Below are 16,059 nucleotides of genomic sequence, written 5' to 3'. Positions count from 1 at the left end.
TACAGCTTGACTTTTCAAAAATACAAGCGAACGATGATCAACATGAGCAGTGAATTTAATACCATACAACAGTTTATGAAAACGTGTACATACAAATAAAAATCCAAGCAATTCACGTCTAGTAGTACTATATCGTTGTTCAGTGGGATTGAGCTTACGGCTAGCCATGCCAACATAATACACCTTGTTTTCTTTGATGTAGTAGACTACACCACCAATACCAGTCTTAGAAGCGTCAGTGGCAACGTGAAGACGATATCTAGGATCATAAGGCGAGAGGACGACTGCAGAAGCAAGAGCAGCTTTCAACTGGCGAAAAGCAACAGTGTGTTTCTCTGTCCACAAACCAGTTAATGACTTTTCACAACGAAGATCATCAAGAGGAGCAGCCAGAGTAGCATAATTGGCAATAGAACCACGAAAATAGTTCAAGAAGCCCAAGTACGAAGCAAGCTTTTTTCCAGTAGCAGGGATTTCATCCCAAGTGGACGTAGCAGATATCTTGCGATAATCTGGTAAAAGCTGACCATTACGAATAGTCCAACCAAGAAGATTGACTGAGTTCATGGCAATAACGAGTTTTGATGCGTTTATCTGGAGATTAGCATCAGTGAGGCGTTGGATAACTAATCCAAGGCAAGTGAAATGATGTTCAAGAGTGTCTGAAGTAGCCACTGTAATATCATCAACATAAATGGTAACGAAAGGCAAGTCATGGAAATAGTTCTGCAACACATTCTGCACAAAACCACTCATAAATGTAATGCCAAAGCACATCTTACGAAAATGATAACGTAAATTGGTAAAAGGGCACATAAAGCTAAGCTTATGTTGATGGTTAGGATTAACCAGAAAAGAAGTGAAGCAAGAGCGAATGTCAATCGTAGAGATAATAGTAGCATTACCCATACTTTGATGAATATCCGAAATCAACGGAAGTTGAAACACATCGTTACTGATAAGGATATTGTTCAATTGACGAACATCAGCCACAACTCGAGGCTTTTTCATAGAATAGACACCATCAGCGTCCTTCTTTGCAACACATAAAATTGGTACGTTAAAATCCGTGTGACCAAAAGAGCGTTCGATAACTCCTTCTTCAAGCCAAACTCGGAATTGTTCAAGTACTGCATCTTTGTACGCATAAGGTACTGGATAAGGTTTCTTAAATGCACTCATTCCAGGTTTTGTTTCAAGGTCTACAATTGCGTTGGGCAAACTGCAGTAAGTAGCCTTCAAATCAATGCTAGCATTGGCATCAAGTAAAGGTTGTAAAGTCTTCATCAAGGCTTCACGTTCAGATGGTGTACCAACTGGACTATCATTGGCTTCATTTTTCACCTGTTCAGGATCGATAGGCGAAGGTAATGTAGGACCAGTGGTGTCAAACCATGAAGTAACTAAACCATGCACAGATAAACCTAAGCGAGGCATTAAGTCTATTCCAATAACGACTGGTACATTATCTTTGATAGAAGATGTATTAAAAATCTCGAAAGTATGAGTTACAAATCGTTTATTGTACAAAAGTTCTAAATTTCTTTTTCCTAGACTGGGAGTACTACAACTAGCATCACCAAGAAGAACAATACCACTAGAAGGCAAAGAAGGCTTACCAAGCAAGGCAAAGAGTTCGGGATGAATGACACTAAGTGTTGCTCCACTGTCAACCATGGCATAAACTGCATGATGTTCTATAACAATAGGAATAAGTAGAGCGTTAGACCGTTGCTCTGTTAATTTAGAAAATTTTGTGTACTTACAATCTTGGGCAGCAGTAGCCAAGCACTCGTCAAGTTCCATTTCTTCAGCAGAAGAAAGAGGAGCAACAGGAGCGGAAGTAAGAGAAGTGGTGGCCATAGGATCAGCGATCGCTGATGTAGCGGCGGAGGAAGAAGAAACAGGTAAACCAGCTGAAGAGCCAGCGACAAACTCGGAGCGAGGGTACACAGCCAAAGAGGAAGTGTCAAGTAATGAATCATCTGTTGAAGATAAATTCGAAGAAGCAGACTCGATAGCTTTCATCATTGCAAACCTAGGGTTCGAAGATGGTACAGCGGAGTTGCACACATGGTTCTTGGACCAGTTGGGGGCCCCGCAGCGGAAACAAGTCTTTTCTTTTTCACCTTTTGGTTTGGAAAAACCAGTAACAGCGACAGAAGAAGAACTAGGCTTGCTTGCCAAGGAGGCTGAGATTGACGACAAAGCTTTACATTCACTCGTCTGATGAGTGGTGACCTTATGTAATTCACAGTACTTGCCACTGCTGGTAGGTAAGACTTTCTTTGTGATCTTTCCTGACTTAACAGCGTGTTTAGAAGACATGACAGAAACAGAAGGAGAGGAGCCAGAAGAGCCAGAGGAAGGTTTGTTACCCATGAACGACATCTCATGCAAGTCCTTGGAAATGTCGAGAGCCATTTGCATCAAGTGATCAATGCTCAAGCGTTTTTCAGCAGGCAAAGTAGCACGGGCAAGGGAAACACGCTCACGGAGAGCTCCAGGCATGGCCTTGAAGAATTTGTCAATGAGTACAGCAACAGGCAAACTCTGGTCAGCAGAGCGACGACGTAAATCGCGGAATCTATCGACAAAGGCAGCAAAAGATTCACCGTGATTCATAGAGATGTTGACGAGTTTGAGTGCGCAGTCAGCACGATCTTGTTCAGTCGAACGACCAAAGCGAAGAGTGATGGCCTCCTTAAAGTCGCACCAAGTTGGACTTTGTATAGGATGAACCGCAACAAACTGTTCGTACCATTTCCTAACAATGTTTGGTAATTGTTGTGGGATTAGGCGACGATAATGATCATCAAGATTGAGACCATTGGCAAAGAGAACATCCTCAAAGCGGACGAGGCAAGCCGTAACATCAAAAAAGATGGGTGCTTGGTGGTCATGAACCACACCTGTCCATTGAAAAATGGGTAAATTAGGTGGGCAGACAGGAACAGAAGAAGGAGCAGAGGGCCAAGAAGACAGAGTAGTAATAGCAGGGCCTTGAACCTTTACCAAAGCTTGCTTGATCAGGTCAAGATCTCTAGTACGAGCAACAAGATCTGAACGCAAAACAGTGATATCACAACCCTCAGGAGGATTAGCAACCTTAGTTCCCAAGATGACAAGTTCAATTGTCAGATCCTTGACTGCTTGCTGGAGAGTTTCCAAGTAAGTGGCTGGGAGAGCCGTACGAGAAAAACCAGAAGAAGAGACAGGATAGTCTTGACAAGTATCCATGGGAGAATCAGAAGTAGGAGAAGACATAGTAAGGTAGGTAGTATAAAGTAGAGATAAATATACGTTCTTAATCGAAAAAAATGTGATATAATCACTAATAAAATGGTCAAATCAATAAGTCGATTAGAACCAAAACGGCCAAAAGAAGTCTTCTTTATTAAAGGTTATATTTTGTATTGTATTTATACTGTTTGTATGATAATTGATTATCCTTAATTTGGGACTGAGTGTGTATACACTAGCTAATCGGTTGAATGGATTAAGGTACACAAGAACTGGGTACATGATCAGGGCACAGACCTCGTCTACCATTGGTATTGATGCAGAAGTCAATTTGTGATTATGTGATGGTCTGATCTTTAACATGTTTAAACTAAGATAGAAGACATCCATCGAAGCTGCGGATAAAACTGTGATTGAAAGATATATTTATACATGATATTAATACTTGCTCTTTTAAGGCATAACTAGTGTAAGAAGGGATGAATAATGCTGTGTATACAACAGAATCTCAAAATAAAGGTGCAGATTGCAAAAGTTCAATATTCAGGTCATCACAAATCATGCTCCCCTCAGACAAATTAACCACGTTGGTGGATTTGTCTCAAAGAGCTAATATTGACACGTCTTTTGAGCAATCGACCTACACCGTCCGCAAGTTGGCATGTACCGTTATTGAACGATGCTGTTACTGTAAAAACTTCGGGTTTGAAATTGGTGTCCATTTTCGAAAACTTGTTGTGTCTCACACGGATGACCTTAGTTCCGGGAGGGAAGAACTTCCTTCGAAACCTGGGTTGCAAGTCATATTCGCCTTTCATGGCATTGTAATCTTGAATTTGGTTGTTTCGATCAGATATCTCAGTCAACCTTTCCATTCCCATAGCGCGTCCCATCATCTGTAATGGATCTTGGCGAGCGGAGAGTGGTGACAGTCCAAACATAAACTCAAAGGGTGATATCTTGAGTACGGAATGAGCCTTAGTTCGGTAAGCATATAATACGGCATCCAAGTGATCATCCCAGTCATTGGGGTTGTCAATGCACAATTTCTTCAAAGCACGCATCAGGTTACCGTTCATTTGTTCGTTTTGACCATTGGTAGAAGGGCGATATGGGGCAGTGAACTTGTGATGAGTATTGACCAGATTGATGAAATTATCTACGATTTCGTTATCGAACGAAGCACCATTATCCGTAAGAATATGAGTGGGAGGACCGAACATACAAAATATGTGTTTGTATAGGAAGCTAGACACGGTTTTGGCCTCAGTGTTGGTAGTGGCGAGTGCCACGGGCCATCTGGAAAAGGCTTCAACAGCAACTAATATATACATATTACCATTCGAAGTTTTTGGTAAGGGACCAACAAAATCTAAGGCAAATTGTTCAAACATGTAATGGATAGGGACCCTTTGTAAAGGTTCGTTTGTAATTGGGTGGGAGAATAATTGACATTCTTTGCATGTTTTGATGTGTTTTCTTAAGTCTTGATAGCAGTTGGGCCACCAGTAGTCCTTGTACAATCTTGCCCATGATGCGTGAATACCAAAATGACCATGTCCTTCGTGGACTTCATGTAGTATAGATTGTCGGGCATGAATAGGGGGTACCAAAACAATTCTCTGACCCACTCTTCGGTAGAGGTTATCATTTTCAAAGTGATATTTCAAGGATGTTCTTTTGGTAGCGGGGGTGGTACCAGTATTTCCTGGGAAGAGGAAGTAATGTGTTAAGTCTTGAAGCCAATTTTCAAAGTTTACAGGCTTATATTGTTCTTCAATCATCAAGTGATCAAAAAGAGCATCTATATGGTCTTCGCCATCTTCTGAACCTTCATGTTCTCGAGGAGGAAACCTAGATAATGCGTCTGCGACACTATTCTTGTTCGATGGGAGATGCTTGACAACAAACGAGAATTCTTGTGTGCACATGATCCATCTTTGTAGTCTTTGGGATGGTTCATTTTTTTTGAAAAGGTAACAGACAGCCGAGTTATCGCAGAAGAGTATGAATTTACGATCCAACAAGTACTTGCGCAACTTTTTAAAGGCATAAATGACAGCTAGTAGTTCCTTTTCGACAGTGGGGTACCTCGTTTCCGCAGGTTGTAGTTTGCGAGATAGGAAAAGAACAGGCCTTTCCTCGTTATTTTCGTCAATGGTTGCTAAACATGCACCAATGCCAACCTCAGAAGCATCGCAATATAATCGGTACTGAGTGTTTTGATCTGGTATGACCAACGTAGCGGCATTGATCAGTGCTTCCTTCAACCCATTGAATGAGGATTCGCAATCGTTATTCCAGATGAAAGGATTTCTTTTTTGAGTAAATTATTCATAGGTGCTGCAATATCTGCAAAACCAGGTATGTGTCTTCTATAGAATCCGCAAAGGTTGACAAATCCTCTTACAGCAGATTCATTTTGAGGGCGGGGAAAATTCCTTATCTTGTCCATTTTGGATAGGGAAGGAGAGATACCACGACGAGAAACCTCAAAGCCAAGTAAGGTTACTGATGTCTGGAAAAAGTCACACTTGTCTGCATTAAGTTTCAGGTTGACTTCACGCATACGTTCGAGGAACAATTTGATATGTTCTAGGTGATCTTCTTCAGATTTGGAGTATAATGTCACATCGTCCAAGTAGTTGGTAGCGAATACGTCTAGAAATGGTTGGATTGCGAGATATACGCAACGGCTGAAACTAGACGGTCCATTGATAACACCAAAAGGCATGCATCGATAGGAGTAATTTCCCCAAGGAGTAGCGATTGTGAGCTTTTGTATAGAATCTTCTTCTACAGCTATTTGCTGGAAAGCCTTTAGGAGATCCAAGATACCGAACCAGTGTGCACCTGCAAGACTTTCAAGAACGTCTATTACGTTAGGCAAAGGCCAAGTGTCTCTAACCGTAACAGCATTTAGTTCTCGAAAATTTATCACTAGTCTCTTATCACCTGTCTTTTTGGGCACGTAGCGGCAAGGGAATGACCAGCCTGATTGAGACGAATTACCTGGGACGTGGGTGTTTGGTATAAGGATTCCTTGTTGTACCATAAGTTCAAGGTCCTTCTTGAGCATTTGTTTTTCGGATAAAGAGAGGAAAGCGTACGGTCGCTTATAAATGGGTTTGGCATTTCCCGTATCGACATGAAATTTAAGAAGGTTCGTTTGGGAAAGATGTTCATAGCCTGTTCCAAAACAGTCCTTATACTCGTTAATCAGTTGGATAAGTTTGACCTTGGTAATGTCATCAATGTTTTCATAAAGGGCGATACGGTCAATAAGCCCACCGAGTCTATTATCTTCACCATTGGAATTTTTATCAATGCCTTCAGCTTCTAGACACTCTTCATCATCGGATGCTTCGACGATAAGATATCCTTCTTCGTTATCATCTTGATCGATATAATCTTCATTATAATCATTGTCAGTCGCAAGATCATCATCATCGGGATATTCTTCATCATCTGAATTCAAGTTGGTTCTAGACACATTCTTAGTGTAATGTACACTGAGAGGTACGGTACCCATGTCATTCTTGATGTACCAGAAATGTGACGACCAATCTGTACCGATTCTAAGGGCGTGCAGTCCTTCACGACCAACAATAAAGCCGTATTTATCACCAACGTCAAAGCACATGGCATTGATTAAAACGGCTTCAGAATCACCAACTTGGAGTCGAATATTCTTTGCTATCCCTATGGGATCATAGTGCTTTCCATCACCAAACATGACAGAGTGATTGCATGGCTCGACATCTCGGATACCAATCTCTTTTGCCATTTTAAGACTGATGATATAAGATGTACATCCACCATCTAGGATGACTTCAACAGGGTGTCCGTTAAGGGTACCATTCGTACGAGGCGCACTTTTACCCTTAGGTAGGTTATCCTCAGTTTCTCCGAGTAAGGCAATGGAGTGATTAACGCTACTGTTCTGTTTTTGAGTAGGTTTCTTCTCTTGAGACTTAGTAATATTGGATTTTATACGAGTACGAGCAACAGGAGACAGGATAGAAATGTCCTGTAACGAGAGTGAGTGGCATTTATCATTGAGAAGAGATTGTACAATTTCATCAACGCGGTCCTTGACTTGCTGTTCAACTATAGAGGTGTCATTCATAGGCAATAACGGATGGTGTGGGGACTTTTGGATTGCTACACCATTGCTAGTCTTGTTAGGTTTAATTTTGGCGGAGTTGTGAACAGTCATGTTAGCAACAGAAACTGATCTGTTGGGTGAAGTCATTCTCTTCTTTCCTGGAGTGTCGTATTGAGTTCCCGACCTAGTCTTACGAATGTTGGTGGGGTCTACATCCATTTCTGAAGCACTTCGCTTCTCTGAAAGGTAGAGTTCTTCAATGAGCATAGTTTCAGATTGGGTTTTGGTTCTTTGGGATGAGTTAGATTTATACAACTTGCATTCGTAGTGACGATGACCGTTTTCTTTACATAATTTACAAGGAGCTTGACAATCCTTAGTGAGATGGTCCGTAGAGTTACAGTTCCAGCAAGTTCGTTTAGTAGTTTTAGAACTTTTGTTGTTAGAGGATTTGACTAATTTGGCGACCAGTAAAGATATGTTCTTGAACTCGTTGACCAATTGGTTCATTGTTTCATCTTGCTTGTTCTTGTGGTGTCGAGCAACAATATCCTTTTGTCTAGTGTCTATATCACTAGTTATCTTAGTATCCTCTTGGACGGACTCATCAGATTCATCTTCAGAATCGTCACTATCATAGATGTCCTTGATAATGGAGTAAGCTTCTTCTAAGGATTTGGGTTTTTCGGATCTGATTTGTCTCTTGATACCAGTTGAGGTTATACCCTTGATGAAGTATTTAAGCAGACCTGCTTCGGTAATCATTATTTCGATCTCTTCGTTTTGTTCCTTATCCTTGTCTGAGGGTTGAGGGTTTCCTTTAGTAAATTCAGCGGATTTTGAAGAATTCCTCTTCTTAATCTCGGAATTGTAAATTGTACGTTTAAGTTCGAATCTTTTTATATACTCTAAAATGTCTTCATTGGGCATCATTTTAAATCTAGTGAACTCGGAAATGATTCTACTGAAGTTGACCTTCTTAGCAAACTTATTAAGGAAAGCTTCTTGGAAGTGGTTCCAAGTTTTGAAATTTTCTTGCATATACCACAATTGAAGGTCTTGATCGAAGCAATTATCGACATACTTAAGGCGAGTATTTTCTTTCCACTCGTTCATATCACTAGACTTGTTATAACGATAAAGCCATAACTCGGGGTCATCGAAGTTTGGCTTGAATTTAGGAATTTCAAACATATTAGAGGCAGTAATAGTACCAGGAGATCGTTTCGAGGCTTGGATTATATAGAAAATGAGGTATATCCTCCCCTAACTCGACCTTTTCTGGCAGAAGGCACCAAATAATTTGTGGACTGTTGTTTTAACTAAAAGAATAATACCAACTTTATTTGTTTGTTAATAAGTTTGTAACTAATGATTGAAAATTATAATTAAAACTAACCAAGTGATGCTGGTAATAAAAGTGATAATTATAAAAGTAGTCTTGAGGTTGTATGTGTGTTTTTTAGGAGTTTTAGAGAAAAATGGGGAGAAATGAAAGTGAATGAAAGAGTTGTAATTAAGAATTACACTCTTGGTTACACGTAAATTTATATAATGACAAAATAATGAATCTCAAAATAAAGGTGCAGATTGCAAAAGTTCAATATTCAGGTCATCACAAATCAATATTTATAATGTATAGTGCTATAAGTGATTATTCATTTATATGATGAAAGATTATTTATTATATTTTGTATTGAAAGTGCTCAGATCACCACACTTACTGTTAAATTGACTAGTCTTTGAGGGTATTATCCCTAGTCCTGAGACCTATAAAAGACTCGTGATCAACGCCACTACCAGTGAAGTAATCAGTCAACATGTTTGTCCAAAGGGATGCATGCTTTACGATATCGAAGATGCTTACCTTGTTGCATACACTCATTATACCAGACTGCGCTACAGAAATTTGATGAACATTATGAGTACAACTACCAGCGGCATTAGCTTGAACAATAATATCAACAGATAACTATTGGAAAAATTGGTGATTTGTTGGCAAATATGTTACATGATGATCAGCGTGAGCTGTTTAAGTATAAGGAAGAGTTTGATGATCAACTGGATGAGATCGAAGAAGTGTATACTGATGCGTTTTTTGGTGATGTATATTGTCAGCAAGTTACATCAAAGGTTATCGTAAATGATTGTCTTTGCCACACTGCTGAACATTAGCCCCTCTGGACGTTACCTTGCCGAGAATACGTTGACTTTGAGTCTTACTCCTGGTCCATCGAAGCCCAACGATGTCAAGTCTTTTATCAAGCCGTATATCGATCAAATCAACTTGCTTTCACACAATGGTATGGTCGTGAAAAAAAAAGGTGAGACTGTCTATCAAAGCAGAGTATATTTGAATGGTGTTGACTGTGATTTGGTGAAGCTTGCTGAACTAACCAAGACCCATTATGCTGCTGAATTGGGATGTAACTTCTGTGATGTGTGTGGTGTCCATGCTGAGAGCAACTCGAATGGTATGTACTTTTTGGAAAAACGCCAGCTTAAAACAAAGGATGATATGATTCATGGTAACGAAGTAATTTGTGTGAAATCAATTGCTGCTATTGAATATATACTAATCAGCCAACAATAGGCTAATGGTACTACTGCTATTTCTCCTCTTTTCACTCGTTTACCTACTTTTACCGCTGTTGACTTTTTTTTATACAATGAGCTGCATGGTATTGCCCGTGATGTATCTATTCTTTACTTGTACATGTTGTCGCCACAGAAAAATCAGTCTTACATTGTTGATCCAAGTAACTACTCCTTCGCCGTCACTACCAGCATTTTCAGTATAGTCGCCAAAGAAATGATCGCCTCTCGTCAATATATACCAACTCAATTTGAAGGTGCATGGGATGCATTGAGCTTTTCTTAGCTTTGTTGATTTGCAAGACGTGCTATTGTACGTTATTCCCACTTTGATGCTGACAAGAATTGAGAAAGTTGAAGCAAGAAACGCCATCACGTCGCTAGTTCGAGGATGTGCCTTAGCTTTGAGTTGAACAAGATGGACCGTTATTTTTGTCAATGGCGCAATTTTTTGGGGATGAAATCGAAGGTGGTAGGTTGACAAAGCATGCTTCCACAATGAACATCTACAATTTATATCATCTTAAGTATGTTGTATCTCGAATTGGTGTTGTCAAGGCCATTTCTTGTAGAGCTATGAAAAGAACAATCGGTCACATCCAAGATAAAGGCTGATGCAAATGCGTCAAACGTCCTAAAGCAGTAAATTGGATTCAGCTCCCCTGCTGTCAAGAAAATATGACTTCAACAGACCAACACACGTCAGTATTCGTATGACTCTTTTAGAAAACACCCTGCCAAGCCTGATGGATACGCGCAACTTTGGGAATCATTTGAATTCCACAATCTATTCGTTGCCCATTTGGAGATTGCGGGTGTGCCAGCCATTAAGATACTTGCTGGCCTCAAGGCTTATTATTAAAGAAGTGCAAGCAGATCTGTTGATTTATCCAAAACCGTTGTTGAAACTGCTGGTAGACTTCGGAAGCACAACAATGTATTCTCGTCGGTGATGAATAGAGACGAAACAAGAGCCAATAACATTGTGATGTTTGAAGTGGATCAGTATAGAAGGTAAGAGAAAAAAGGTGAAGAACTTGAATTGACCAGTGATTGTGTCTTTATAGCACCTGGTAGTATGTTAGTTTTGTGCAGTGCTATATGTCCCATAGTCAAGATAATGAGGTACACTTTCTTACCGTTGTTGAGGTGATGGCCAAACATGGGTCAATGTTCGATCTCTATTGTCACAAGAAGTACTCAATCCCTAGAAGAAAAAAAATTGTTTTTTGTGAAAGAAATAATTTATTCTGTTGATCTGGTTCAGTATTCTGCTAATCAGCACAGATTCAAAGCGATCTGGCCATACATCATGTATGATTCAGATCTCGAACCTGAAAGACCCGGCAACTTAGGCTACATCTAAGCGTTTCTTTTTCTTTTTTCATGCTTTCAAGTCCTTTCCTTGTATTTAAGCTTCTATCAAATGCATTCCTTTTGTGCTACTTTTCTATGCTTATGCCTTGTATTACGATCATTACTGTATCGATTCGCTTTTATATGCTACCTTTTATTTTATTGTACTTAACTATGACGAATCCACTCATTTTGTCGTTTGTTTATATATTGTCCTCTCTAAAAATATTTGAATAATAATTTTCTCTTTGCTTGTCTTCATTTACCTGTTTATATCTATATTAGCTATGCTCTATATTAAAACTATTCTTTTTTAAATGCGTATTCACTTGATGAAAAAAAAAAGGCCCAAACTTTGATGGGATAAGCAGCGATTAGGTCAATGTGTATAATTTTAAAAGAAAAACACACAACCAGAGGTAGTGTTTGTTGGCTGCCTTATTGATACTGCTCTAGTCGCCCATATCAACAACCACGAGTGCTGCTCTATTCGCCCACACTCCAAACATTACTAGCCATCAGGAGAAAAGAAAGACGCACAACCAGAGGTAGTGTTTGTTGGCTGCCTTATTGATACTGCTCTAGTCGCCCATATCAACAACCACGAGTGCTGCTCTATTCGCCCACACTCCAAACATTGCTAGCCATCAGGAGAAAAGAAAGACGCACAACCAGAGGTAGTGTTTGTTGGCTGCCTTATTGATACTGCTCTAGTCGCCCATATCAACAACCACGAGTGCTGCTCTATTCGCCCACACTCCAAACATTGCTAGCCATCAGGAGAAAAGAAAGACGCACAACCAGAGGTAGTGTTTGTTGGCTGCCTTATTGATACTGCTCTAGTCGCCCATATCAACAACCACGAGTGCTGCTCTATTCGCCCACACTCCAAACATTACTAGCCATCAGGAGAAAAGAAAGACGCACAACCAGAGGTAGTGTTTGTTGGCTGCCTTATTGATACTGCTCTAGTCGCCCATATCAACAACCACGAGTGCTGCTCTATTCGCCCACACTCCAAACATTGCTAGCCATCAGGAGAAAAGAAAGACGCACAACCAGAGGTAGTGTTTGTTGGCTGCCTTATTGATACTGCTCTAGTCGCCCATATCAACAACCACGAGTGCTGCTCTATTCGCCCACACTCCAAACATTGCTAGCCATCAGGAGAAAAGAAAGACGCACAACCAGAGGTAGTGTTTGTTGGCTGCCTTATTGATACTGCTCTAGTCGCCCATATCAACAACCACGAGTGCTGCTCTATTCGCCCACACTCCAAACATTACTAGCCATCAGGAGAAAAGAAAGACGCACAACCAGAGGTAGTGTTTGTTGGCTGCCTTATTGATACTGCTCTAGTCGCCCATATCAACAACCACGAGTGCTGCTCTATTCGCCCACACTCCAAACATTGCTAGCCATCAGGAGAAAAGAAAGACGCACAACCAGAGGTAGTGTTTGTTGGCTGCCTTATTGATACTGCTCTAGTCGCCCATATCAACAACCACGAGTGCTGCTCTATTCGCCCACACTCCAAACATTGCTAGCCATCAGGAGAAAAGAAAGACGCACAACCAGAGGTAGTGTTTGTTGGCTGCCTTATTGATACTGCTCTAGTCGCCCATACAATTGATAGTGACACTCCTAATACACATATAGAACAAGGTGTTACTAGATTGAAGCATACGTGTCATTACCTCACTCTCTCTTTATCTTAGTTTAGAACTACATTCATTTATAGTATTTGGTGATTACGAAGCAAAAGAGTTCAGATGCAATAGTTTTTTTTTGTTCTGAATGTGTGACGTCGAAAAAAAGTTACTCATGATTGGCTATAAACTTACTCCATTATAACGTATGCTGGGCCTAAAACGATAAAACCACGTGATATGTAGTATTGATTTTTTGTCAGCTAGTAAACCGGTGGAAGATCACCAGGTTTTCTGCCTTACAAACAGTTCTTGTACTTCATGTACGGCCAGATGATTTTGAACTTGTCAGCATTTGCCGAATACTGAACAAGTTCAACTGACCGCACCTCCCCCTCCACAGAAAACACGACAAACTTTCTATCCCTTAAAGCCCTTCGACTTCTACCAACAACCGGAATCCCAGTCTCACCTTCGATTGCATGCATGCACATGACTTCTGCAATTGCCAAAAAGTGCAGCACCCCATCTTGCACATGGGACAAGTAACAATGTACGAAGCCGACATACCAAAATACACTAGATGATATTTAGGTAAATACCACCACCAACACAATCCTTTCTTTATATCTTACCTTCTTTGACCAGCTACTTCAAACAAAAGAATATTGTTTACGATTCTTCAGGTTTTTCTTGTGGCGATCCATTACTGAAGAATATACATAGTTGTCCTTCCATAAGCGAGCGGCACTTTCAAAAAGGAGACTTGTCAATTCAACATTAGAAGAACTAGAAGTACCAGAAAAACGAGAGTAAAACGACTTGAATGCTTTTACAAGTTTGAAAGCTGGGACTCCAGAACATATTTCAGCATCTGATGAGAGATCCTCAACCAAGAAATGCTCCCAAAGCTGACCATAGTCACTAGATTGCTGTGCGTTTTCTCTAAAAGAAGCCGAGCTATACTGGCGAATTGTCTCCAATCCATCAATTGCTTTTATTGTCGAAGAAGAGTTAAAGCCATTTTGAAGAGGAAGGACATTGGAAGCATTTACACCTGCTTGTGTTTTTGAAGTGATCAAATTCTTGAACTTGTTGATTGCTCTTTCCATTGATCGTGCACTGATCGACTTCATAACACCGTTACGGCTGACAATACGCTTGAGGTGACATAGGTTATGATTGTTGGCTGTAAACACACGCTCGTTGAGTCGATTGGCCCTTATTTCTTGTCATTGCGATGCAAGAACACAGCCAGTAATCAAGTTCATGAAGGCCTTCTTGGTAGCTTCATGTTTGAGACGATGGAGCACTAAAGTTGGAATCATATACAACAGGAAATCTAGCCAGTCCATGAATCTGTTGTCGCCATTCAGAGTTTCCCAAGAGCTTTCAAATACAGTGGGAATGTATTGTCGCGATGCTTGAATCTCTTTTACAAGAATTGGAACCAACTGCGATTTATTTCTAAGCTTGACATCGAACGTATATAAATCATTGTCACCAACGATAGGACGAAACTTTTCATTGTATTCGGACGAAAGAAGCTTGAAGCAGAGTTCACTGACACCACGAGCAATACCATGCAGTTCGTCATAGAGGAAAAAGTCGATACCGCTAAAAGTAGGAAGGCTGGTGAAAGGTTGCGAAATAGTGTGTACTTAGTATACCTTTGAGTTGTCTCTGTCTTCCCTTTTCTTTTTTTGCTGTGTGCCTGTTACACATATCCTTCAATTTTTTATATAATTATCATCTATCCTATCACTTTATTTTTTCTTCGGATATTGTCTCAAGCATTACTCGAGAATTAGAAAAAGTAAGATAACTCAATATTACATTATCAATTACATCATATACTTATATCAATAAAGCTTTTACTATATTATCAACAAAATATAACAAACTAGTTAAATTCTATCTCAAAATCCAATCCGAACAAAATCCCAAGATTTCACTGGTGATTAGAGGATGAATAGCAGGCATGTTGATATCCTATAAACAAGAAAGATCTAATTAGTATTTGTTCTATTCTAGTGATATTCAGTTTAGTACTTACAGGGTTGCCATTGACCATCTCATGCATTGATCTCAGTTAACCTTTATACAAGAAGTGTTCACCAGATGAGCTACCTTGAAGGTGAACACCACGTACATTGCACAACTTGCACCCAAATTCAGCAGTACGAATAATTCCTGTGAGCTCACCAAGCTTCACCAAATCACCACCCAAATCACCACCCAAATCATGAATATATACGCGACAACTGTATATTTCGTTACCATCTTTCTTTACAATCATACCATTACGTGATAGTTCGTTTAATTCGTCGATATAAACCTTCAAAAAAGACCAAACATCTTTCAACTTCTTTGGGCCTGGTGTCAATCCCAAAGTGATTGTGTTTCTAACATATAGCGGTGCATAGGATCAATATTCGGAATGGTAGCAATGATCATTTGCAATGGCTTCTGTTGACTTTTGCTGACAAAATCATCAAAATACAAGTTGATTACGATGGAGCTGTACTGGATGATGTTGTTGCATCTGTGCTGTTGATACACACTACCAGAAAAAACATCCTTGTAAATACCTTGATTGTCTAGTGCATTTTGATCGAAATCAGTCTTGTAGTCAAACAAATCACGGATATCCTCATTTTGCAGCTTATTTGCCAAAGCAGCACTAATGGAAACAACAGTTATGGTTTGTACGGGGACAAGAGTAGAGCTTTGATACTCCAAGGTCAACTTCGCGATCAGCACCAGTGACATTCAACACACAATCCAGATTCATAAAACGAGGTAACTTACAATAAAGGCAGTCTAAAGGATAAACATCTTGGCATCGAATAACATACATCCATTAAAACAAACTTGATGATCAACGATTTAATGAGTGTAGACAGCACATTTTGAGTGTAGACGGTGCTTTTCTTTGTAGATTTTGTCTGATTGCCACTTATTGTTCTCCGTGATCGCATATTCGTTGGGGTCATTACATAGTTTGCCTGTTTCGACATTTATCCCAACACTGGTAAGAATGCGAGACGAACCCTTCGAAATGACTTTGCTTCACATTGTTGCAGGCTTCTGTAATCCTCTTGGACA

General features: G+C 40.0%; 5 protein-coding genes across 5 annotated transcripts; 2 read left to right on the top strand and 3 right to left on the bottom strand.

The window, feature by feature from the left end:
• Window positions 1-3,821: 3,821 nt before the first annotated feature.
• B0P05DRAFT_476862 (uncharacterized protein) lies at window positions 3,822-4,139 on the bottom strand (the record flags this gene model as incomplete). The annotated part of the gene is made up of 1 exon (XM_051574935.1): window positions 3,822-4,139. One exon carries the CDS (start codon window positions 4,137-4,139, stop codon window positions 3,822-3,824), a length of 318 nt encoding a protein of 105 aa, XP_051431654.1.
• A 5,418-nt stretch (window positions 4,140-9,557) lies between these two features.
• On the top strand, window positions 9,558-10,124 carry B0P05DRAFT_456396 (uncharacterized protein; the record flags this gene model as incomplete). Its single annotated transcript, XM_051573949.1, has 2 exons — window positions 9,558-9,887; window positions 9,945-10,124. Coding segments are annotated over 2 exons (510 nt in total), but the record flags the coding sequence as incomplete, so codon positions are not given.
• Window positions 10,125-11,173: 1,049 nt separating this feature from the next.
• Window positions 11,174-11,941, top strand: B0P05DRAFT_555895 (uncharacterized protein; the record flags this gene model as incomplete). Its single annotated transcript, XM_051579849.1, has 1 exon — window positions 11,174-11,941. A coding segment is annotated over exon 1 (203 nt), but the record flags the coding sequence as incomplete, so codon positions are not given.
• Window positions 11,942-13,250: 1,309 nt separating this feature from the next.
• Window positions 13,251-14,187, bottom strand: B0P05DRAFT_574359 (uncharacterized protein; the record flags this gene model as incomplete). Its single annotated transcript, XM_051581558.1, has 4 exons — window positions 13,251-13,530; window positions 13,587-13,599; window positions 13,628-14,100; window positions 14,153-14,187. The coding sequence occupies 4 exons, from the start codon at window positions 14,185-14,187 to the stop codon at window positions 13,251-13,253; spliced, it is 801 nt and encodes a 266-aa protein (XP_051431651.1).
• Window positions 14,188-14,908: 721 nt separating this feature from the next.
• Window positions 14,909-15,902, bottom strand: B0P05DRAFT_240687 (uncharacterized protein). The gene is made up of 2 exons (XM_051573314.1): window positions 15,008-15,902; window positions 14,909-14,943 (listed from the first exon to the last, which is right to left on the bottom strand). The coding sequence occupies exon 1, from the start codon at window positions 15,721-15,723 to the stop codon at window positions 15,334-15,336; it is 390 nt and encodes a 129-aa protein (XP_051431650.1). The 5' UTR covers window positions 15,724-15,902; the 3' UTR covers window positions 14,909-14,943; window positions 15,008-15,333.
• Window positions 15,903-16,059: the final 157 nt, after the last annotated feature.

Source organism: Gilbertella persicaria (genome assembly GCF_025201335.1).
Source record: "Gilbertella persicaria strain CBS 190.32 chromosome Unknown B0P05scaffold_43, whole genome shotgun sequence".
Classification (NCBI taxonomy): domain Eukaryota; kingdom Fungi; phylum Mucoromycota; class Mucoromycetes; order Mucorales; family Choanephoraceae; genus Gilbertella; species Gilbertella persicaria.
The sequence above is the reverse complement of the archived record's forward strand: the minus strand, read 5'-3'. Positions and strand labels throughout refer to the sequence as shown.